General features: G+C 43.1%; 1 protein-coding gene across 4 annotated transcripts; it reads right to left on the bottom strand.

Annotated features, from left to right (window-relative positions):
• Positions 1-496: 496 nt before the first annotated feature.
• srfb (serum response factor b) lies at positions 497-24,670 on the bottom strand. Of its 4 annotated transcripts, none has more exons than XM_041050238.1 (8): positions 23,799-24,670; positions 19,424-19,690; positions 7,770-8,010; positions 5,252-5,416; positions 4,832-4,942; positions 4,314-4,511; positions 4,066-4,167; positions 497-3,470 (listed from the first exon to the last, which is right to left on the bottom strand). In XM_041050238.1, the coding sequence occupies exons 1-8, from the start codon at positions 24,444-24,446 to the stop codon at positions 3,433-3,435; spliced, it is 1,770 nt and encodes a 589-aa protein (XP_040906172.1). In that variant the 5' UTR covers positions 24,447-24,670; the 3' UTR covers positions 497-3,432. The 4 variants fall into 4 exon arrangements, with proteins under 4 accessions (XP_040906172.1, XP_040906170.1, XP_040906171.1 ...); XM_041050236.1 differs by having other exon boundaries at positions 4,091-4,167; XM_041050237.1 differs by having other exon boundaries at positions 4,091-4,167; positions 5,252-5,413.

Raw genomic sequence — 24,670 nt, 5'->3', positions numbered from 1 at the left:
AATTAAGATGCTACTTAATGTATGTATGTTGGTTTTTGTCTTATGTTCCCAGTGTGAATGTTGGTAGGTAGGTGAGTGTGAATTATTGCTGTGGAGAACGGGCAGAGTCATTCATTGGAGCCGTGAGTCCCTGGTCTTGACCTTTGTTGCCCCCCCCTCCCTCTTCTTTTCTGGTCCCACCTCAAATCCATCTCATCACTCAAGCACCTAAGATACATTATGCAACAGCTTGCATGGAATCAGATTTGCACATTATCTTTCTTCATCCTTGTTCATAATGTAAATATACACAACAAAAAGCTTTTTCTTTCTTTTTTTTTTTTTGTCTGAATGTTTTGTTTCATAAACCAAAAAGAGAAAAATCTAGTCTGTACCAGGAGTAACATTTCTATTTTAATGGGAAACTTTTTTTAAATTGTCAATCATGCACATTTTTTAAATCAACTATCTTTCCAACTTTTTTCTGTACAGTTGTATATTGTATGTGTACAATAGCAATAGAGATATACTACCTGGTTGTAAATGCATGCTTATACATGATTTTTTTTTTTCCATTGTTGAACGAAAGAGAAGAGGCAGTCCAGCCATCTGTGATGATTTCGTAGCTGTCAGCACTTTGCTCTGACAGGGAGATATGATGCCTTACTTCACACTGTGGATCTCTGAGGATTCCTAGAATCGAGGTTTCTGCTTCACTACAGATTGTCGTGATCTTATTATGCTTCTATCTCTTGTGTTTCATAGACTTTATTTGGTATGTGAAGATATACAGGACTCTCAGTGTAGTCAACAATCTGATGCCAACTGATTTCTTTACTCGTGTCGGCTTAGACCAGTCACTGTATCACGTTGCTGCATTTCATCATGTTCATCGCTGCTTTCCTCTGGTGTGAAATGGGCCGAGTCTCATTTCACTTCTTCTGTCTCATGGCCAGTTTGATTATGTGATTGTTCAATGCGTAACTGAAACGTTAAGGTAAGGCGCATGCTCACCCCTCCTGCCTCCTGATGCCTCACAGAGTAATCAGAAGCAATGACTGCTGTTATACACATGTATTAGGTTTCATTCAGGACAATATGGTTTTTGTTTAACATTCTCCGTCCCAATTAAATTAAAAAAAAAACCCAAAAACTTTTTCAGCAGGAGATGTGGTCATTCTTTGAACAGTTCATTGTGTTTCATCTTGTTTTTATTACAAAATGTCTGTACAACAACAAAAAAAACAAAAAAAAATACACAAAATAACCATTTCTTTCAATGACAAGGTGAAAACCACAAATTCTGTTCAATAATCCCCCTTTAAAAACGATACTTGTGAATTAACCACCAGGTGAAGTGGGAGAACCGAATGTCTTCAACGTGTAATTTTCATATTCAAACAGCACCGCGGGATGACATGACAACATGTACACGAACAGAGCAGAGAGCATCGAGCGTGAAAATGACCTCTCTTGCCAGTGAATAACTGAACAGCAGTCAGCATGGGTACTTTATCCACTCTCAGATTCTCTTTGGCTTCGTGCCTGCCATGCTCAGTCATCCAGCTAACTCTGCAGAAATGAGTCAAAAATCTCAGTCCCCGGGCACAGCTGAGGATTGGATGACAGGTCCAAAGTCATGTGAGGTGGTATGGAAATAAAGTAAATCTTACATTTCTCTTGCCTTGCAGTGATTTAGGAGTCAGCCATGGAAAAGAGGCACTATGGTGCAGAAAGAAGGCTCTCAGTCTAATAACTCTTCCTCATTCTTAATGATTGCTGAGGTACGTACTGAGATTGCAGTCAGCTAGGGTCTTACAGTTCTCGTTTTAACATTTTAAAGCACATGAAGTCACTTTTCCAAATTAGGAGATCCTTGTTCTTATAAAAATATTCATAGTCATTACTGTTGTAATATTGCAACATTGAGAATGAACTGAATTACACCGAGTGTTTCCATACAAGGAAATAATAATCTTTTGATTGCAGTATTGAAGTGGAATTGCCAAGTCTATACACTGTCTTGTTAAACAAGAGATTTGTGTCCAAAGCCCTGTCTCAGGTCAGCGACAGCATCACGTGATTAAAGTTTTGAAGTCTGGTGGAGGCAAATCAGAGCAACAGGTTTCCAATGAATCGCTTTAGAAACCAATTAGACAACGTAACGTTCGTTATTTATCTGATGGCATGAAAACCTGTTTGGCACTCTGAAGGTGTTCACCCAGAGAAGCAAGTCACACGCTTAAAAACAAGTGAACAAATTCAGTCTGAACTCACATGAGGATATTAACTGTGTGTGACAGTTACGTTGTTAAAATGTCAAAATTGTGTTCTCACATTTCTGTGTGAACACTGATGAAAATATAGACAGCACACTGCTAAAAGATGAGATAAATGAAAGTGTTTTCTATCAGATTGTCATAGTTTGAACAGTTTCTACACTTTAAGTGCCAGACCAGGTCTTCATGCAGAACATCAGCTGTTGCGCTGAAATCCTCCCAGCGAAAGAATTCTGCAAATCATAAATATAAGTTTGACATTTTGTGACCCAGGTATTTGATAGGGTTTGAGGGACCGTCCTACAAATGTCACAATCAAAAAAAATGTAGAAAAACATCCAGCGTTCTTTCTCCATGTTGTAGTGAAAACTCCCAACAGCACGACAGCATTTCAACATTTGATGGTATATTAAATTAATTTACATATACATGTAAATAATTCATTTTCTTTATGCAAATAATTTTCATGGACATACAAAACCACTACGTAAAAAACAACTACATGCCGTTGCACAAACTAAACCAGGCTAAAAATACAAGTTATCAATTTAAAAAAAATTATTTACATTTCCAAATGTCTCTTTTCTTTTTTTTTTTTTTTTTTCTTGTTAAGTCAATAAGCGTCTCCCCGCCCATTTACAAACCCCAGATATGCACGCGCACACAGACACACATGCTTGTGCACAAATTGCTCACACTGGAACATTCAGACAAACAAATGTCTCTTTGGCTGGTGTGAAGCTGTGGCACCTTGCAGTGTGTGTACATGTAATTACTCATTTTCAAAAAACACACGCACACACACACAAAAGAAAAAGACACCATCTAACGGCATAGAAAATACGTTCCGATGATGGATGTAGTGATATATTTCCTATGCTTTTGCGAATATATATATATATTTATATACCAAAACATACTGTATACTGTATAAGGGTCAGCCACACATATGCCCTTGATTGTGTGTGTGTGTATATGTACGTTAAAGTCACATTCAGAAGTGTGATGTGAAACGCTGTAGGAAGGCATCAATAAATAGAGATGTCAGTCAGTCAGTCTGTCTGTCTGTCTGTCTGTGTCCCTGGGTCTGCTGTGTGGAACAGCACTAGCCGTCTGTCAGTCACTCTTCGAGTTCTGTGCTGCGTCCAGGTTCACCACCTGGAGCTCCGTCATGTTACTGCTGCTGCCGCTCGACTGCTGGCCAATCACCATCTGGAACACAACACAGTTACGTCAGCGAAGAGCACAGGGCCTAACCAGTGGCCAATCACAAGTCATCACGTCACACGGCACCCAGCACAGATGGAGATCCTGCTACACTGCATGCTGTTTATCATGGAGCGATATGATGCTGATGTAATAGATGCTGATGTTTTCTGTAACAATTAAGATGCTTAATCTATGAAACCATATTTGTGTAATTCAGACTAACAGGACAGGTGTGTATTTATAACCTATATTTCAGTGGAATTTTTCCAGCTGTATAGAATCAAAATATCAACATATTTTAAACTAACAGACATAAATGAATTCCAAATGTTTTCCTTCATAAGACTAGAGCTTGTAAAGTAAATAAAAACATCAAACTTCTGATTTCCATGCACTGTAACAGTGGTGTTTTGTTTAGTCTACTACGTGTGTATTTTTCTGCAAATCACAGGTAAAACAAGATGCCAGCCGATCATCCACATTCATACAAAGAGGTTACAGGTGACAGCCCTGTGGCCTCTGTGTGCCAGTGCTCTGTTAGGATGCATTAGTGCAGTCACGTGGCATGCTGGTTGCATAGGGAATATGAGAGTTTCACTTGTAAAATGCAGATCTTGCCGTACTGGGTGTAGCTGCACCGCTGAGACGGGGATCTGCACCGTGCCTGGAGGTGCTGTGAGGAACACCTGAGGGACAGCACCTGGGAGAAGAACAGCATGGTTTTCTATCAGCAAACTTTCTAGAATTAGTAATGTAATTTTAACTGATTTACAAATTAAATATTAATCCGCATCTGCCACCCAGTGAAGAGCGCGTGTTCAAAGAGTGTCGATCGGTGTGTCTCACCTGTGTCTTGGGCCTGGGCGTGGGACACCTGCATGGCTGAGGTGCCCTGGGAGAAGGCGTTGAGCACAGCCAGCCCCCCGTCAGCCAGTGCCGGTGTGGAGGCGTACATTACCGTGTGGGGGCTGGGGTACATCATGTGACCCGCCACAGACGTTGGCACTGACGAGGTGACGATGGTTGCTGGGAGACTCACCGTTGCTGGAAGGCGGGCAGTGGGAGGGGGGAGGAGGGAGAGAACGCACAACACACTGAGGGCCAGAAGTGTGTATACATATTGGCCAGCAGGTGGCGCATAATATCTGTCTATATTCAACTACTAACTCCTACTTATGCAGCGTGTGGTGGCTCCATAATGTTTTGCTTGAGGAAACAACACACCTCAACATGAATTTCAGATACTGCACTGGAGAGCTCTCTCCACCTTCTGGAGCACCAATGTACACCGTTTACTAAACTTTAATCCAAGCTGAATGACACGGGACAACAGAGTCTTTCTCCAGAGAGGGGGTCTGACCTACCGGTGGAGTTTGTGGAGGTGTGGGAGATCTCGGGGCTGCTGTCGTTGTTGGAGGTGGACTGGGTGTTGGGGTGGACCTGGATAGCCTGAAGCTGCTGGGGAACCCCCGCTCCTGGAGACACACAGAGGGCACATGGTGGCTACAGTAAGTCATCACACGGAATAGCAGTAGTTGCACGTGGGGTTTGTGGAGTGCAGCAGTGGGGTTGGCACACAGTAGCACAAGCAGTAAAAGCACTGGCGGTAATTTAAGCTGAGGTAGAAGTCGTCGTCGTGCTATTAGCATTAGTAATCCTAGCATCAGGTACATGATTATTATTCATAGCAGAAGAGGTAGCGTTAGCAGCAGCAGCTTAAGATGAAGATATGATTCTGATTAGTAAAAGCAGGCAGATTGGTGGCAGCATGCAGAGCCGGTCACCTGTGAGGGAGACAGCAGCAGGGAAGCGGAAGACAGCCTGCTGTCCCTGCTGTGGCTGCTGGGCGGTGGCCAGGGCCTGACCATGCTGCCCCTGGAGGGCCAGGGAGTGCTGCTGCAACTGGCTCAGAGGAATGGTGGGGGTGCCAGGGGGGAGAGGAGTGCCTGCTGGAGGGGGGTGCGCACGCAAACGCACACGCACACACACACACACGCACACATACAAACAGACACACACAGGGAGGTTAAGACTACACTCGAGAGGAGGTAACAGTTTGAAAAAGTGATAATTGGCTAGATAACATAACTGACGTGCAAAAAAGCAGGCAGCAATATGATTTTAATTTTCATATAATAGATCTTCAAACGGGACCTGTGGAGTAAACCAAAGTTATGTTTACTCTCAGAGTTTCTTGCCAAAGCACACAATGATGTTTCACAAACACAATGAGTGCCTTTTCTTCCTCACAAAACATTTGCAGAGCCAATTTTTTAAATCATTTAATTTTAAACAAATGGTTGGTGCATTACCGACATCAAATGTCAATCAACGGAACAGCCTGAAATAGATGTGGATGTGAACTGGGCCGCCCGCATGGAGGTGCAAATGGTTTTGCAACCTTGTGCAAGAACATTGCTCCATAGCACTGCTAATGGTCAAAGACTCCACGGAGCACCTTTAAGTTAGTGTTACATTCTAAGTTAAAGTGGAGTTATACTGGAAGTAAAAGTCGAGTGACATACTGTGTGACTGCGGCGATAAAGTGGTTGGCTAGCACAGTGACATTTTAGTTTGAATCACTATAAACGTGTGTGTTCCAGTAATTTTTAAGGGAAGTAAAATTGATTCTGCAAATCTGTGACACAACATGTAATATTCAGATACTGTAAATATGTGAGTCATTCTGTCAACCAGAAATTATTTTCAAATGCTGCCTCGTGTTTCAATTTTCAGTTTGCTTTTTCTTAACAAACGTCAGATATTTCATTTCAGCACATGACTCGGGAGTCACACCCTGACATTTCGTCGTGTGCTCCGTAGACAGTTGCTGCAGCAGGGTGGGCAGGCCCTTTCAAGCTGCCAGCTGAGGAGGTTTTAGCGTGGGAGGGTGTGTTGTTCCACCTGGCACTGCTGCTATGTGCCAGACAGGTGGTGAAGAGGAGAGAGGGAGCGAGCAAGTGAGCAAGACAGGGAGAGAGAGAGAGAGAGCGCAAGAGAGGGAGAGGGCGGCAAGAGAAGGAGGGTGAAGGCTGTTAAAAAGAGGACAGAAAGATGGAGGGAAAAAAAAAGGGGAGGAAAAGGGACAGAGACATCGCCTGGCTGCCCTTCAGCTGTCTGTCACAATAACATATAGGACCCATTAGTGGGCATCATGTGTCCGTCCGTTCGGTTGTGGCAGAGCACTGACAACCAACACACTGCAACGACTCGCTGGTGACATTGCTGCCAGAGCTGAGAAAAGACTGACGAGCACTGGGCCTGTTAAGCTTCACAGATGCAACACAGACTCTTGTCTTCATGGCAACAACAACATACACTGTAGAAAAGACTGCACCAGTCAGCATTTAAGTGTCAGCTAGCCTTTTCTAATTCTTAGTGTCACGGACAGACCAAATGCCCAAAAGGCCCCAGTGCACTGAGCTTCTTATACAGGCGGCATGATATAAGATTAAATTACTGTGAAATTCAAATATTCCTCATGCCACTGGGGGAATCATGACCCCTTGGCATCCTAAGGCCCGTCTCGGAGACCCCCAGATGTAGACCCAACAGTTCCCAGCACGTCCACCATGAAAAGGAAGTGTAATGAATAATTACTGGGGAAAGCCAATTTGGAAACACTTTAGGGATTCCCAAATCAGAGCCTGCTGCCTCAAAGTCCTCATTGAGTTGGTGGCGTAGAGATCCCCTGTGTTTCAGAGTGTGTCTGTGAGGTCCCGCTTAATGAAGGGTCATGTCTAGTTCAGGGCCGCTCTGTCACAAAGCTCCGGCTCCACAAAGTACACCTCAATTATAATTTCAGCACAAGCCAGCGATCCTTCATTGAATATTCATGACTAATTATGGGCCGTGTTCGTCAGCCCTCATTGCCAGGTCTATTGTGTCCCTCTCACATAATTATTCCTGTCCCCAAGTGACAATCAAAGGCAGGGCCAGTTGCCAATAGACATGGCTTTCCTAGATACTGGGGGCTTTGTAAGAACCAAGGGTGCTGAGTGTTGGTGACTGGCTATGAAGAGCTGTTGTGTGAGGTAAACAGCTCAGAGAGAGGCGCACCCCCCCACACACACACACACAAGATGACGGCTGAGGTCACGGAGGGATGCCATTCAAATTCTAATCAGCTAATAAGCTCGACAACACGATGACATTAACAAAACACAAAGGTCTGCAGAAGTGTCATTTTGATTCTAAAGGATGAGGTTAAGATAAACAGACCATACAGAAAATAATTAAGAATTATAACAGAGCTCTGGATGTTGAGGACAAGATAACCCATGTTTTTGCTACCCAACTTACCGGGCATGAAAGTGAAGCCACTGGGCAGCTGCATGACCCCTGTGGAGGCGCCGGTGGTCTTGAGGACGGTACCGTTGGCACTGACATTGCTGCTAGCAGAGACAGGCGCCAGGTAGTTGGTGATGGGAAACGAAGGTCCGCTGCTCACCTGCATGGTGGTGGAGGTGGTGGGTACTGTGGACTGGGCGCTGCTGGTAGTACCTGGTAGGTTGGCTACCGTGAATGTCGGCTTCAGCGTATCCTGGGGGGGGGGGAGGAGAAGCAATCACTGTGAGTAGGAAGACGGGGGCAGATAATTTGAAGACATTATGTTAGTACCGGATTCTGTCGTGGAGGAAGAACACAGGCTTTCTGTTAAGAATCTGAGGTTTGAAGTCAAATGCAAGATAACCCTGAAGCCGTCAGCAGCGTTATCTTGATAAGTAAAGTGAACTTGATGCGTGAAATAGGTGGAGTTCCCCTTCCTTTATGACGGTAATTTTGACTACCTGGAAGTTAGCAGTATTTCCAAATGATGCACTAACACTTTCTCCACTCTGCACTCATGCAAAAGCATCACCAGAAGAAGAATTTCACATGAGGACACCTAAAACAACACCATTAATGGGGCTTTTCCTCATTGAGCAGCTGAACATAGGGTAGGCAGGAGGAGGAGACTTTAGTACTTCTAGTATTTTCAGGGATCAATGGGTGGCTGACAGAAACCAGAGCGGGTTTTAATCGACTCAGGGCAAATGACATGAACAAGGTAGCGAAACAGGCCGGGACCCCTCTAATTGCATCCATATGTAAAATACTAAACAGTGCAGAGAGCCTTTCTCTGAGCAATTCCGTTCTTTAGTCTGAAAAAAGCAAACACTTGCATTTAAGTTGGAGGAAAAATCTTTGTTTTCAACAATAAATGAAGGAATTTCAGTGCAAGGTGGTGATATAACACTAAGAAATATCTGTAAATCACAGCTGTGTATCCTTTGAATACTGTGACACCTGAACACTCATGATATCATCCATCCATTCATCATCGCTACCTGCTTATCCTACAATTAAAATTCATCCACTGCTCAATCCAACTCTACTGAAGAATAAGTCTTCTGCCCTTGTATTTTGCCAAGTTACTATGACAACTAACTGACCATGCAGCATGTTACTTTCTCTGTGAAAAGGGGTAGAAATCAGGCTGATGAGCTGCTCACATAAACTTAAGATCAAAGGAGGCAGGATGTAGCATCGCACCATACACTACTGTGAACATCCATTGAGCAGCGGAGCAGGATGTGTCGGTGAGTGGGCTGCATGATAAGAGCAGGGTAGGCGTTAGGCTGGGACAATAAAGCACATCTAAACCCACCATGCCTGTTTCTACGCACTTATAAAAACACTTATCACATGATACTAATGATCTGTAATAGCAGCATGGGAATGAGCCTACACATTGGAAGGCATGAAACAGTTTACACATCTATGTGGGTTCAATATTCTTTGAGGGTTTGATTCCAGATGATTGAATGTGAATACAGAGAAAAGGGGCTGTGAAAAATCAGTCGAGGCAGAATATACCCAGTTAACTTCTAGTTAACGGGGGTGTGTGTTTAAACAACATGAAACGGAGCAAAGTGGACGGCCCTGTCAAGCATAAAAAGGGAGCTGCATGCAAGTCCAACAAGGACACATATGCTGCCTCCCATTTTACGGGCTGGATTCTCTGATTTTTGGCGTGTCCCTCAGAGGACATCATAACAACCTGTCCTATTTCAAAGGCTCTGCCAGACGTAGCCTTCTTTTGCTCTTGGAGGACACAACCGGCGTGTCCTTTGCAGTATTCAGTATCCCATAATGCACTGTGCACTCTTCAATTTCCCACTCGAGTCTGGCTGGGGACCTTTGCTGCATGTCATCCACCCTCTCTCTCATCCTGCCGGCTCTATACCACATCTAATAAAGCCCCAAATCCCCAGATATAAATAAAAAATACCAAGTGTTCCTTGATCACTGGCAATCATGTCAACTGGACAAACAAAAAAAAGCCATGGAGTGATGTAAATAATGGAGGCCAGGCATCAACTCCACTGAAAACTGTTGCATAATGGTCTCTGAGAAAATAACCCTGATGACATCATCAGGGTTATTTTCTGGGAAGTGTAGGATCCAGTCTCATGAAGTTGGTGGGAAAAGTCATGGTATTCTGTGTATTCTCAGTCATCCCAACTTACATAGAAGTGCAGCGCTTAATCACTGGGCAATACAGAGACATTTAAGTTACACTGTATTTTCCACTAACCTGCTAAATGTTTGCCGTCCATCAGGTATTCAAGTTAAATGTCACAACTTGAAACTGTGGAATTTGCCCTAGTTTCAAGTGGTATTTGCACTTTATCGGCTGGTTAAGGGCCACTTCCTGGTGATTAACTTTATTCAACTGATATTTGAGGTTACAAGTTAAAAACCATTAGCTTTTGACTCTGAGGCTAGACCATATTATTTGGGGAGAAAGTGCAGGGTCAGCCTGGACATCGGGTCCTATGAAGGGTATATCTTTGGTGGCCACGTCCTTTAGAGGATCCAGCCACAGAACTGGGACAAAGCTTGAGTCATAGCTGCCAATCACTCCTCGCAGGGCAGCAGTATAACAGAAATGGTGAGTGTAGGATCCAGGTTTAGTGTCTGAAAACACAGTCACAAATCACAACATACAGGCTTACTATGGGAATTCAAGCTTATAAGATGTGTCACATCTTATAAGCTTGAATTTCTATAAAAGTCACAGTCATTATTAGTAACAGAAAGGTAGTGTGTAAGCCGGCTAGGCCAACCTCCCTTAGCAAAGCACTATTGGTTTTTATATGTGACTGATTACATGGGTGAGAGGATCCAGCATGGACTCCACTGATAAGACCTTCAAACCACACGCCACCATGCAAACATGTAGATGGAACTACTGTAAAGATTAGCTCCCAGTCTTCAGCCACACTGCAGCATACGCACATCTTAATATTCAGCAAAGTCTCTAGTATGGCTCACTGCAATGATTAAACCTTTTCTTTATTTATTTATTTATTATGTGATGAGTTAAAAAACTAAGGATTAATGAATAATCAGGGGTGTTGCAGCTAACTTAAGAGTTTTCTGGACTTCATGATGTACAGATGGCCAAGCAGGTGTTGTCTTATACAAGCTATGAATCAACAAGCGTATACAAAACCAAAATTACACAGTGCTGAGCAGTTAGTTAGCTCGTCTGCAGCTCAGATCCAGGCTCCGCTGAGGGGTTCTGACAGTCCAAGGTCCTTTACCTCTTTAGTTAAACAGCAGCTGGAAAGTTGAAGGGGGAGGGCTACACAGAGGACTCACAGTTGTTCTGCCCTTTCAACCAAAAAGGAAAACGGAATAAATGAAGACACACAAAAATCTACAATCCGTTTACTATACAACTGTCAGCCCTGCTATTCATCACAGAGTGACTGCTGACAGTCAGACCGTGACACAGCTGTCACCACGTCTTCATTCTCCCAGGAGACTTTCCAGTTTTGGTTTAAGTGATAGTTGTTTCATTAATGTTCACAAGACAAATGGAAACTACTCTACACTAGCGGAGGGGTTATAGATATTACTGTACGTCATGACGACAGGTAAAAAAAAAAGAAAAAAGAAAAAAATCTTTGAAATGGTGCCAGAAGTAGAAAAAGAAGAATTCAAGTCAACAATTAGATAATGTATGTCAAGAAAGCTAACAGCGGTATGGTATTAGGTAGCATTTTTTAGCCACAGTAGTAGCTTAGAGTGTTTGTCTGTGTGTGGCAGGCTGAGCAGAGTCAGACCTGTGTGAGGTTCGGGACAGGGGGACAGGGGACAGGATGGGGGGTGAGTGTACAAACAGCTGAGAGTACAGACAGCTGGCGGGAAACCTGAGCGCCTCCGAAGGGGAATTAACCCCTTCCAGGCCAGCTGAGGCAGCAGGAGGCCATGTGTAAAAGTCAGCCGCCATGTGGCGCCTAGCAGTTCTCATCACTGAACAACTGAATTCAGGAAACGCCACGGACATGCTTCATCTTGTACTATTATTAAAAAAAAACAAAAAAAAAAACAACATGGTTCACTAAAGAGACAAGGTTACCATGTTACACTGCTCAGTGGCGAAATATGTGGCTGCCCTAGCTTTGCAGGCAGGTTTATATTCAGATCTAATGACAGAGAGTTCAGCTTCAGAAGGAGTAACCTGTTTGATCATCCAGGATTAACCTGTGTGGTCATCTAAGAGCCTGGTGAAACTGTCACTATCTCTGTGACCTACATAGCCGGCTTCCACTGACCTACTGCTTTGTTTGACCATCTCCATGTGTCTCCTGTTCAACTGGCCAGTCTATAAACAGCGCTGGCTTTTAGCTCTGAGTCAAGGCAGTGCATAGTAAACATAGGCTGCAGTGGTGTAATGCATTCTTTCAGATCAGAAGTGAGAGCAGAGAATCATCTTTGTGATGTAGCCAAAGCCTCGGCACTGTCGTTTCCTCCTTAAATCCTGTCCACCCCATGCTCCTTCTCATACACTCTTGCACACTGATACGTCATCTAATCTCAATTAGTAAAAATGGAAAACAACTGAAACAATTAGTCGATTAATCACCTCGCAGAATTTTTAATCTCCAGGTGTTTTGATTATCAAAGTCAATTTTAAGAAAAAAAAAAGCCAAACTTTACACAGTTTTAGCTCCTGATTTGTGAGGATTTACTGCTTTTTTTCCCTCTTGTGTGATTTGTAATTTTGGACCGTTGGTTGGACAGAAAGCGATTTAAAGACACCATCTAAGGCCAAGGCTGAAAAGAGTACTGGAAAATTGCACTCAAGTGAAAGTACCATTATAGTACTAATATTTAAAAATTTTACTCAAGTAGAAGCAAAATGACTCATGAAAAAATGTAGTCAGATAAAAATACAAAGTACATTTAAATTACTCTAAATGTTACTGCTTTACATTTTTAAAAGGGGGAAGGGGAGGGTTCTAAAATATTATATGGTGGCAATAAGAATATCTGATTAAACTATTAAATTAAAGAACATCTTCTCGCTATCAAGCGTATATATACTGGTATTAATGCCATTTCTAGGGAAGAACTGCTCCGAAAGCAACTAATATATTCCAGTCCGGCACTTTGCAGCCCATGCACACTGCTGTTAGGTAGATTTAGCTCAAATTAATGCAGTTTAATAAATAAATAAATAAACAGTCCTGCAATAAATCCTCCCTTCATGAAGGTTATAATGTTCAGTTTTTTATTAAAACTGTTTCAGAGAGGTGTTGACTCAACTGTATCAACTGTTGAGATTTATTGCACTACACAGAGAGGTGTTTTGATCATTTAGCCGCACTTCACTGATATAAATGGGGTGGACAAAATAACAGAAACACCCGAGCACCACAGCAGGTGTCCATAGACTTTATGTATCAATATTAAGCTACATAAATCAAACAGCCTGTCACTTCTTATAGAATTAACAGCAGAATAAAGCAGCAGAAAATGTGGAGATGTATAAACAACATAAACTCCACAGCGGCTACAGCCGACAATAGACAAAACGCTGCGTTGCTAGGCAACATAGTAGTTGTTGTTGCTCTCCTCTGTACAGTGAGTTACAACAATCTGCTGCACACACCTGTCTGAACGTCACTCTGTGAGTACTGTGCACCGTGAAGTCCTCCACAGTTCGCTCTAAATCCAACTTCTCTCCTCGTTCATTCTCAGTGCAAAACATTCCACTCAGCCTCTCTGGTCTCACTTTGCTCCACCTAGTTTCTAAACACTGAGCTGAATGAGCTCTGCAGTAACAACAGGGATTATCAAAAACAGCAGAAAGGTGATTGATTAAGAGAACAGATGCAACAGATAGCAACAGAGTGAAATGATTAAATTCTGATTTTTAGAAATACTCCAAAAACTCACACAACAACACAAAAAACAATTTTGTTACAGTAACGAGAGTAAATGTAATTCCTACTTCCACCACTGCCAAGGGCTTCAGGAAATCATGATGGGTATTTCTGATTCTCTCTAACATCTTTTAAAATTAATAATTCTATTCAGTACACTGCAACCCTAATATATAATAATACATGTTACTACTTGTTGGATACTAGCTGAGTTGTCGAATGTGAATTATGACCATAAAGATTTGTATCAGCTTGAGACGAAATGCTGAAGAGATGTACCTTCACAAACACAAAAGTTCCCTTACAGTGTCTTACAGTTTTACCCCAGATTCCCTTTTTACCACTTCTTTTCAAATCAACGTCACTGCTGTTTGAAAAAAATAAATTCTAACCAGAGCCCAGCCTGGAGAAACACTACATGTAATGAGGTACCAGAATGTAACAAATGAAGTCACATTTTATTGTCGTGCGAATGGAGGGCTGAGTCATCTGGAATAAGCGATGAATCCTCCAGACTACACTGCACAGCCACTGAGAGCACCCTCCATAACACGCTATGTAATCCATTTTACAAGAGAGGGACATTATTTTACTCCAGCAACAGAGACATCTTGAATATTATACATTCTGTTCCTCCTATATCCACTGTGAACATATGAGAAATCCGAATATAAGAAGGATCAGGGGGTAGAATTCAATAAACGCAAAACATGAGAGACACAAGCAATCTTATTTCAACACTCAGGAATTCTAGGGTTCACAAAAGTGACGAAACGTTTCCTTGTAGCTCTTTAAAAGTTCTTTCAAAATGGTGGTTTCCAAAATTTTGTGAGTTCTATATATGGTAAGAGAACAAAAGCCTCAGTTGCCCTCCTTACATTCACAGACATCATACGAAGGACCCCGGTTAAAGGGAAGAGGAAGTGAGAGAGTAATTAAAAAGAGAAGGACACAAATGATTCCCTATTCATGGAGGATTAATCACTCCAAATTGAAGGTGACAACTGGCAGGCTAGTCCAGTGTTGGTTGGAGAGCCCATTGTGCAGTTTACTGGTGGCTGGCCCTCGTCTAATCTCCCATTTGCTGGCTCCCATCTCCCAGTCTGTCACACTGCCAGCAACATGGAATTTGCAGCTCCATTTGGGACTGCTAAAAAAGGCAAGGCAGCCCAAGTGGAGGAGGTGCAGCCAATGGCGGCTGACCTGTCCAGTTGCTTGCTGTAAAGCAAGGGGTTGAGGGGGGGAGGGGGGTGACATAACGTTGCTTTCCTCCCCCTCTAACACAGCCAACATGCTGCTCTCCCTGCCGACACTGTTAGAATCCATCCAACACCACCACCACCACCACAACCCTGGTCTTCAGGAGCAGCCTTGTGATAAGAGCAAATATATCTGAGTAAATTAACTTTCCATTATCTAAGTGATTCTTTCTTGTCACATGCTTCACGCCAACGCTCTGCCCTTACAACAACAGTTACACGGGAGAACACAATAAACTTGTAAAGAGATAAATACTTAAATTAGAAAATAGATAAAGATAAAAACCCTAGTTCCAACCCTAAATTAATAATCAAATCAGTTTTATTTCTCTAGGGAGACCAAATAAAATTCACACACATTTATAGATGTGCAATATGTTGAATAATGGGGATGTCAAATCTGCCGCAGGATGTCTAAAGAGCTATAATGCAGAGAAAACAAACACGCCAGCTGCTGGTCAGGACAGAGGCCCCGGTCTGGAAGTTTTCTGGTCAGTGTTTCTTGCAACATTACAGTGGCAGTGGAGATGTCATCTGTGCTAATGAGCAGAGCAACAAATAAACTTCTCTGGGATTACAACAGCAACAGCAGTCACAGCGAAAACAGCAGGGGCGGTGGAGAGAAAGAGAGAGAGAAGGAGAGAGAGGGAGGGAGGAGGGGAAAACCAGAGGAGACTGTGATACTGAGAATTCAGTGCTAAGATAGATCCTCTAAGCAAACACGAGTTGTGGGATTTGCCATCCCCTTCCAAAAATAATCCAAAACGCATAAAAACATCTGTACTGTATGCTTGTCTAGTATTAAGAAGCAGCCATGCACAATCCAAGGATCTGCAGGGGGATGCGGGGGGGTGGGGAGGCACAATAAGGACAAATCAACCCTCTTTGTGAAATGCTGGCATTTAATTTCTGGTGTAACCTACTTTTCCTGCAACTTAAATCATTCACCTCCAAGTCAGACATTATATTTCCCAAAATGCCTTTATACAGCGCTTGGAGAACAGTCATGAACTTGTTGCCTTCAGCTGTTGGTCTTGCGTGCTTAATGTGTGCTGAGAGAGCCATAGAAATAGAAAAGCAAGGTTTTTCCAGACATAAAGTGAGTAATACACACCTTAAGCTTATGTCTTATCATTTTAACACTGCTTTCTGCTCATCTACAGGCACAAGCAAAGGATTTTTCCCAACATGGCTGCTGAAAAAAAAAAAAGATGCCAAATGATGTTTCTAGAAAGAAGTTCACGCTTTCCACTCTGTTCTTGCGAGCTCGGTTTTCAGTACCAGATTTAGGTCTGGTGACACTGACTCAAGAATCAGTTCAGCCCATGTATCAGGCCAATCAGCAGATGATTACATGATAATAACGTGACTCACAGCCTTTTCAAAGTCTCAAACTTTAACAAACACACACACAAAGCTATCAGCTATGAAAACAAGTTGTGCCGTGATATGAAGCATGACTCTGAAACTGCACGGCCCATTTCTGCCTTAAAATTTATTTAGAAACTAATTTTGGTGAATAGTTCACGAAAATATAATAACATTTCCAGAGTAGTTGCCATGTTTTCCCACATTGAGGTTCAGAAGCAAAGGACAACAACAGCCCAGCTGGTGGTGCGTTCGTCCAGACAGGTGTAGGGAAGAGTTTAAGTAGAGGGGAAACTGTAAATCATTTATTGGACAACCTATTTGAAAAGATTTTCTCTTTCGCTAATTCATCCATGATGTTACACGTTAAACAGTGGAGGAGGACTTTGTCAGGATACTATCCTGAAGCACTAACACTAAAACCTGACTTTTATATTAATATTTTAAACACCTAAAAATGATGATCAAACTCTACTGTACCAGCCATGGGCACATTATTATCATATTATGAAACATTATGGATATTACTGACAATGTTAAAATGGAATAGTTTGACATTTGGGGAATTCCCTTATTCTCTTTTTTGCCTCGAGTCAATTCGACATCAGCCTACAGACACTAGTTAGCTTAGCTTAGCGTAAAGACTGGGAAACAGGTGGAAACAGCTAGCCTGGCTCTGTCCGAAGCCAACCAAATCCACCTAAAGCTCATTAATTAACAGCCTTTGTTTGTGTATTCCACAAAAAACATAACATGTTGTGATTTCAAGAGCGGCCATGTGACAAACTACTTCTTGGTTGGGCACAGTTTGTCGCTGTGACATTGTCAGGCAACCAGTAGAGATTCCAGAAAGATAGTCCCATAGCACCTTTTTCTTTCCTGGAATCTCTGCTTGTTCAGACAGAACCAGGCTAGCTGTTTCCACCTGTTTCCAGTCTTTATGCTAAGCTAAGCTACGCTAACTGACCTGACATTGAACAGACAAGAAAGAGAAACAGAATATATATAATTCCCAAAATGTTAAACTCCTCCTTTTGGAGAAGAAAATACACCACTAAAAAACAAAATGGATGCCTGGTTACATTACCAGTAGCTGTTTAGGTGTTTTAATATTTTAACTCCACTCGGGATTTTCCTTTGAACCCAAGTAAAAGTATTACAGGCAACAACATTTAAGGACAAGAATTTCTGCTGTCACATGATTTTATGAGCGATGCTTGCAGTACCAAATCATGTCTACTTCACTTCACACTCTTTTGCTTCTCCAAAATGTCCTCCTCTTCCCCCACCAGCCATCGCAAACTCTGAAGTGTTTAGACTAGCGTGGACTGTATGTATGACATACTGCTCTCTTGATGAATAGTGTCCAGACGCTACAGAGGTGCACACAGAGATCACGCAACAGATCTACTGCACAGAAGTGATCCCTCAAAGCTGAGGCCTCCGTATCCACCTGCCATGTCCCAATCATAACAGCGCTGATCGTGACACGGACCACGCGGTGGTTCCGTGTCACGATCATCACCATCAGTGGTTCCTTCTATGAAGAGTATTCACAGGGACCCACGATGGTCTCCCACACTCATAACTGCAGCGGGGGCAGAGGTCACAGCATCACTGCCAACCACCTAAATTAGACGGCACACGAAACGGGACATGAAGTATCGCTCAAATGTTTCCATTCCACCCACTCATATCTACATCCATACCTCCCCTCCATATCACAAAATGAGTTTGGGGTGTGGGGGTGGGGGGGGGAAATCACAGGACTCCAAAGACAGCTGCAGCTTATAAGGAATGCGAGGGGCCTCAGCCAAGAGAGCAGGCAGGGAAACCATACCATATATGGCAACAGAGGCAGAATCTAATTTTTATCAATGAGCAGAGCGGGCATGAGAGTGGCTTAACGTGCAAAGGTTGATCTCCCATCCCTGACGGTGTATGGTATGTGTTAGTTAGTGCCTTGTAAAAACAGCACACAGGCAAACAGGCCTGGAAGTGTCCGTCTTCAAAGGGGAGTCCTTAAGCCGTGTAAACAATGGAGGGAAGCTCGGTTTCCAGCACATGATTGCATGAAGGTGTGGACATTGAAGTGTGTCTGCTGATGAATTTATCGCCTCACTTCAAACCATCCAGCACTTAATGTTTAAGAACACTCGCAGCAACGTGGAGGGAAATACAGGGAGACAAACTGCAAGGTTAGGACTGAAAATAGGGCACACAGACTACAAATAATGTGCAAATTTTATCTTTCGAAAATATCATGCCCTAAATGTATTTCTCTCATGACTCATTTTGACAGGTTAAGTTTGGAAGCTACACACAATGTGTGATATTCCACCATTTTCATAAATATAATCTCTGGTTAACTAGCTCAGTGTTTCATCCATGAACGTAAGACAGCACCATCCTGAAATCAAAGATAAACACCAAAGTCGTCCATAGGCAGGCTGCATGTTTCTCGTCCTAACACAACCCAGACCTGCTGTGATTTATCTGTAGGAGAGTTACGAGGCTTTTCTGGATGAGAGGTCAGAAAGGTAAAGTGCAGACTGCTCCAGAATAATACTCCACATCTTATCTGCTTCTCTCCTCAGTCTTAGAGCCCTTTGAAGGACTACGCAGACTTTTCGCTTTAATTAAAAAATGACTTGGTGCTCAGAAACAAACAACAAGCCCAGAACAGAGGCCTCGCATGCAGTAGGCAAAAGTTCAAAACTGTTTACAATAGGAAAAAGATTATGTTCCGCAGCTGCTTATGGGTTTGATTTATTTCACTTGTGTGCTCGTCGAGCCTTTTCTGGAGAGATTTCCCACTATATCCATTAGTAACTCTCTATGGTACTTTATCAGTTTTATAATTTTTTTTTTGCACTGCAATTCGTGTTTCCATTAGAGAGTAGACAGTCAGTGAGTTACAAAGACTTTAACTCCAGCACCGTCATTGTTGTTGAATGTTAGGGAAATGGGCTGTGGGGACAGGTATAGAAATGGGTGCATTCAGTTTTGGGGACTCACAGCTGCAGCCTCACCATAATCTGTCCCCAAAAGAGGTGGGTGTACATTCTTAAATTTTGTCAACAACAGCAGACCTTTCCTGACTCACCTTTGTGTCGCCCATGCTCTCCGACTCCGACACCTGGTAGGTGAGGTCCGTCTCCTCGAAGCCAGTGGCACTCATGCGCTGGTCCGTGGAGGGATCAGAGCGTGGTGGCGAGTCTGGCGAGTTGAGGCATGTTTGGATCAGGGCTTTGCCCGTTTCACTGGTGATCATTGGCTGGAGCTTGCGAGTTGCAAAAGTGTAAACGTGACCTGTTTCACTGGCCACAAGCAACAGAACCTGGGTTCCCGTCAGGGTGGAGAGTTCATAGGCCTAGGAAGGAGAAAGGACAAAATGTAAGTATCTGACAAAGTGAATGATCCATCTAAACATCATCAAAGGTATGGTTCACCAAATTAGGGATTGGATTACATTCACACCATACACAAAGTAATCTTGACAGAAGAGGGAATGTAAGAAATTCAAAAGATGATCTTCTGTGGAAAAAAATGCCCAAGCCAAGAAAACATCAGAATCTAAAAAAACCCTGTAGTGAACTCTGACGTATAGCACAAATGGAGCTAAAATAACATGAGATAAGGCTCCGAGAATAGAGAGTGTGATATAGCTGAGAGACTGATTGCAGCAGGGGATTGGCTTGCATAGGCAGGGGGAGTGGTAGTAAACTGCTCCTGACAGAAGAAATGAGGAATCATTCTTAACACGCAGAGGTAGCTGGCTGTGAAACGTGAGGCCGCCGTCACACTCTGCCCGCCTTGTCATTCATTCTACAGCATGCACACACTCACATTGAAACTCCCCAGTGTAAAGGAAAAGCACAATGAGACTCAACTCCATCCAACACACACACACACACACACACACACACACACACACCTACGACCAAACACACACCGATGCTGCACTAGGAGTGAACTCCTGAGAAAGCCTTTTTATCTAAATGAGTCATCAGTTATGTGGAGGATGCTTCTGGTGCTGTGAAGGCACAGTGCCGTTACCATCACCTTGGTGAACACAGTGCAGCCGGAGCTGGCTGATAGATGTGCCATTGTAAGCCTGAGTGCAGTCCTCCATCAGACAGAGCAAAGAGGAGGAGACGAATCACATTCAAATTAAAGGATTTTACTGAGCTGTTATAAAACTGTGCACTCATTCTAGTCTACTCCATCATGCTCTATCTTCTTTAACACTGTGTTCATTATGGGCCATATCACTCCAGTCCTCTATATAAGGACACATTCTAGCTGAACAGGAGCCCATAATTGCCTTTAGTGTGTAGTAATGTAATGACAAAGAAGAGAAAGGCCAATGATGACCAGCTACTGCTATAATGGCTCAATGCTATGCTGTGCTTGTCTCACCTGAACACTTCTAACTTCAATTATTTACAGCCTTTCTCTGGGTAATGAACGACAGTGTTGAAGGAACCTCCGGCTGGTTGCATAATTCACCTCATCCACTGCTAATTCAGCCTTACAGAAGCAGGTAATGAACTACACAGCTCCAGTCATCCTCTTCCACCATCTCCCTTGATTGGCTGTGCAGCAGCTTACAGAGCGTCTGATGTTTGGCCGGCGTCCAAGACAGAGAAGGACTAATTTGTCAACTTAAGTGTGCTAGGTGGCAGCACAAACTAGACCTACGCAATGCTTTAATAAGTTTCCTTGCTCTGCCGATTTTCTCATAAATATTCATGCCTGCAGGGTGTGTGTGTGTGTGTGGGGGGGGGGCTCTGGCTCTAATTGGTTCCTCTACCACGCACAAATTCCTAGTGAAACGTATATATCAAATAAATAAAGAGCAAAAGATACACTGACAGACACCAACATGGATATGCACAGATGTGTAATTTAAAAATAACAAGAAAAAAACAAGGCTTATTATCCATGTGGCCTTATTTTTCATTTTCATCTTGTTGTTGTTCGTCTGCTAGTAGCTAGAATCAGTCCCAAATACACGTTTAGACAGTTGTTTAAATACATTAACATCTGTTAGAGTGATCTGAAGCAAGAGTGCAAAGTCAACAACTGTAGCTTGCAGGCACTGTAAGTTGTGCTGAAACAATTAGTCTAGATATTGATCAATTGGTAGAAATTTACAAAACTAATTTTGATAATCTTTTAATCTTTAACGCCAAATATCAAGCATAAATATCAAACATATGTTTGCTCCAACCTCTAAAATGTGAGGTTTTGGTTCTTTTCTCTGTTTTATACCAATGTTAATTGAATATATTTGGGTTTTGGACAAAACAAGTTATTTAAAGAAATCATGAAGGGGTTTTTTTTTCCCCCTGACATTTAACAGACTAAACTATTAATTGCTTAATCAAAAATGTAACTGTTAGATAATTAAATTAAGTATTTACTGTATTCTTAACCTTTTCCCTTCACTGTCAAGGACTGCAGCTAACGATAATGAATTTTTATTATTGACTACTCATTCGTTTTTTTGCGATTAACTGTTATGTATATGAGTGGTCCATTGAAAGTTCTTGGATATCCAAGGTAGCGTCTCCCGATTGCTTGTTTTGTGTGACCAGCTCAATTTACAATGATAAAAAGCAGAAAAATGTTTGACAAACAATCAGTTATCAAACCTGTTGTTGATTAACTTTCAGTCAATCAATTAATTGATTGTTTCCGGACCAGACATGTCACAGCAAGAAAAGCCCAGGAGTAAATAATAACAATAATGATGGCTACATTACTGAGCCAGTTTAGGAGCCCTGGTATTGTGCATGTTTTGACACCTAAATGGAACCAAGCCACAATTTGTTATTAGTGACAGTTGTGCTTTTAATGACGTGACAAGTCAAAATGTCTGACATAAAAACTGTCCATTGAACACAGATACAGAAAAAGCAAAGATGGAAACAACCTTTTCTGGATAAATAATGGAACTTCAAAAAAAAAAAGGAACCACCATGCTGTGTAGTAATCCTGTATTGTGCAAGTGTTAAAATACACGTAATCTAAGGCAGATATGAGAAGACAGACTTCACCACATCCCTAATAACGAAACCAGGCTCATCCTAGAAACCAGTTTGAGACCAGTCTACTATGAATCTTCCCACTCCACCCACCTGTCAATTTCTGTGATGGTTGACATAGTGTAGGCAACATTTTCAAAATCTCCATCCCCACAGTGTGTCAAATAGTGTTCATGTTGCCAAGAGCCTACATAAAGACACCCCAGTTTCCACGACAACAGTCTGGGATACATAAAAAAAAAAAAAAGAAAGAAGAGATACAGCAGAGTACACAGTACAAGCACTTCAAAGTAACATAAGGACAAATTAAAACTCCTGGACAACAATAAAGCACGGCTTACAACTGTTTATTTAAAGTTACAATAAAAAAACTGCCATGTCGACAGCAAAGCAACTGCTGTGTCTCTGGTTAACAGCTGACCTCGTCTCCAAATAATCAACTTTAGATGCCTTGATGCCAAATGCCACAAAGCAATTGGCAGCAATTGTGTGGTTGACTTGTGCACTTCCAGTGAAATACTGCTTGCAACTCAACTGAGCAGACAGTAATGGAGCTAGTTATGACTACCATGGAGCAAGTTCAGGCGTCTTTAATGTCAACTGTTTTTGTGCCAGACCTGACTAACAAAACTGAAACTGAGACTATTCATCACTGTACGACGCTCGTACCACACATGTACAGCGCAGTAACGTATGCACAGACCGTCCCCGGATTCTCTCTTCTGTTTGAGTGCTCTTTGATTGTCCTCTGATTTGGCTCAGCTGTTGGCACCTACAGGCCCGCTGCTGCTCATTGCCACATGGCTACTGCCTGCAAGCAAAGCCTTGCTTCACAGTGGCAGAGGGAGCAGCCTGTGCACCCATGACCACTGGTGGAAACCACTTCCAACAGTTCTAGGCCTGTCAGTACAAAGGTGTGAGTGTATGTGTGCACGAATGTGTGTGTCAGTTTATTTGAAAATCTATGTGTGTGTGTGTGTGTATGTGTGTGAAGCCATGTGTGTGCCATAGCAGAGGGTGGGCATGGTCATAAATAGAACTGTCACTTGCTCAAGTCTATTTAAAGCCCATGGCCTGTCATAAATGCTCCAACTTCCTCACATCCAGTCAGTTTGTGCCACAACTGCCTTTTATAATAATTTCTATAAGACTTTAAATTAGATTCACTGCAGATCAGTTGTCTCTAAACATGATCTAGGCCCCACTACACGAAACATTTCATGTCACCTAGCAGTTATTATAATTACCAATGCAGAATTTTCCCTGCACAACAGATAATAAGGGTGCAATCTACATCACTGTTAATTCAATGGCTTAATGCACACAAAGCATTATACTGCAGTATATCTAAGCCAAGCAACATCTGAGTGACACTCAAATCAAATGCTACGTAGTTGGAGGAGATCCAAAGTCGATCAACCCACTCACCTTTTTCATTATACCCGTCTTCCTCTTGCTGAAAGTCGTGTACCGTCTCAACTTGTTGTCAATAAATTCCATCTTTATCTTTACGCGCCCACGTGTCTTCTTCCCCGGCTTTGCCCCGGCGACCCCTCCGGGCACCATGCCGTAACCTCCGGGAGGTACTCCTACCTCCTGCCCCGTCACCGCAGCTTCCATCTCCCCTCTCTCCCGCTTCACCCCTCTCCTGTTGTCCCCGAGTGAACCCACGGGGTCCTCGTCATCTCCGGAGTCCGAGTCATTATCCGAGCCACTGCACAGCGGAGCACTCTCTCTGTCCGGGTCGAACCGGGCTGCGTGAGGCAACACTACTCCCGTGTTTAACCCCACCATGTTTCCCTGGACGGCGGTCTGCAGAGGGGTCACTCCTGTCCCGTTCCCCGGCCTCGCACCTCTCGGACCCCCTGGACCATTAGCCCCCAGCATCCCGATGGCGTCTCTTTCCCCCTGTCGCCCGGCAGCACCGGCGCTCTCGCTGACCCCCGGTAAAGCTTGCCCTCTGACCAAAACGGGACGAATCCCGCTGCCGACAACCCCCGAACCGTGTCCTGTGGTACCCCTGCCTGAAGCTGACCCGTTTCCAGATGGTGCCGATCCAACCTGGCTCGGTAACATTCTATTTACTGGACCGAGTCTCTAAACACCAGCCAAAGGAGCTGGAGCGCGTTGTGTCGTAAACGACCGATAAAACGCATACACGCCTGGACCAAAAAAAAAAGAGAATGAAAATGTAAACAAACCAGGCCAATTGATAGTTTGGCGACTCCAGGAAATAACCGAGACAAACTTTCGAAAGTGATGCTGCCCCCAAGACCCTACAGCCCCGGCTCAGCTGGTTC

Source organism: Toxotes jaculatrix, chromosome 11, assembly GCF_017976425.1.
Source record: "Toxotes jaculatrix isolate fToxJac2 chromosome 11, fToxJac2.pri, whole genome shotgun sequence".
Classification (NCBI taxonomy): domain Eukaryota; kingdom Metazoa; phylum Chordata; class Actinopteri; family Toxotidae; genus Toxotes; species Toxotes jaculatrix.
This window is presented reverse-complemented; position numbering and strand designations above follow the sequence as displayed.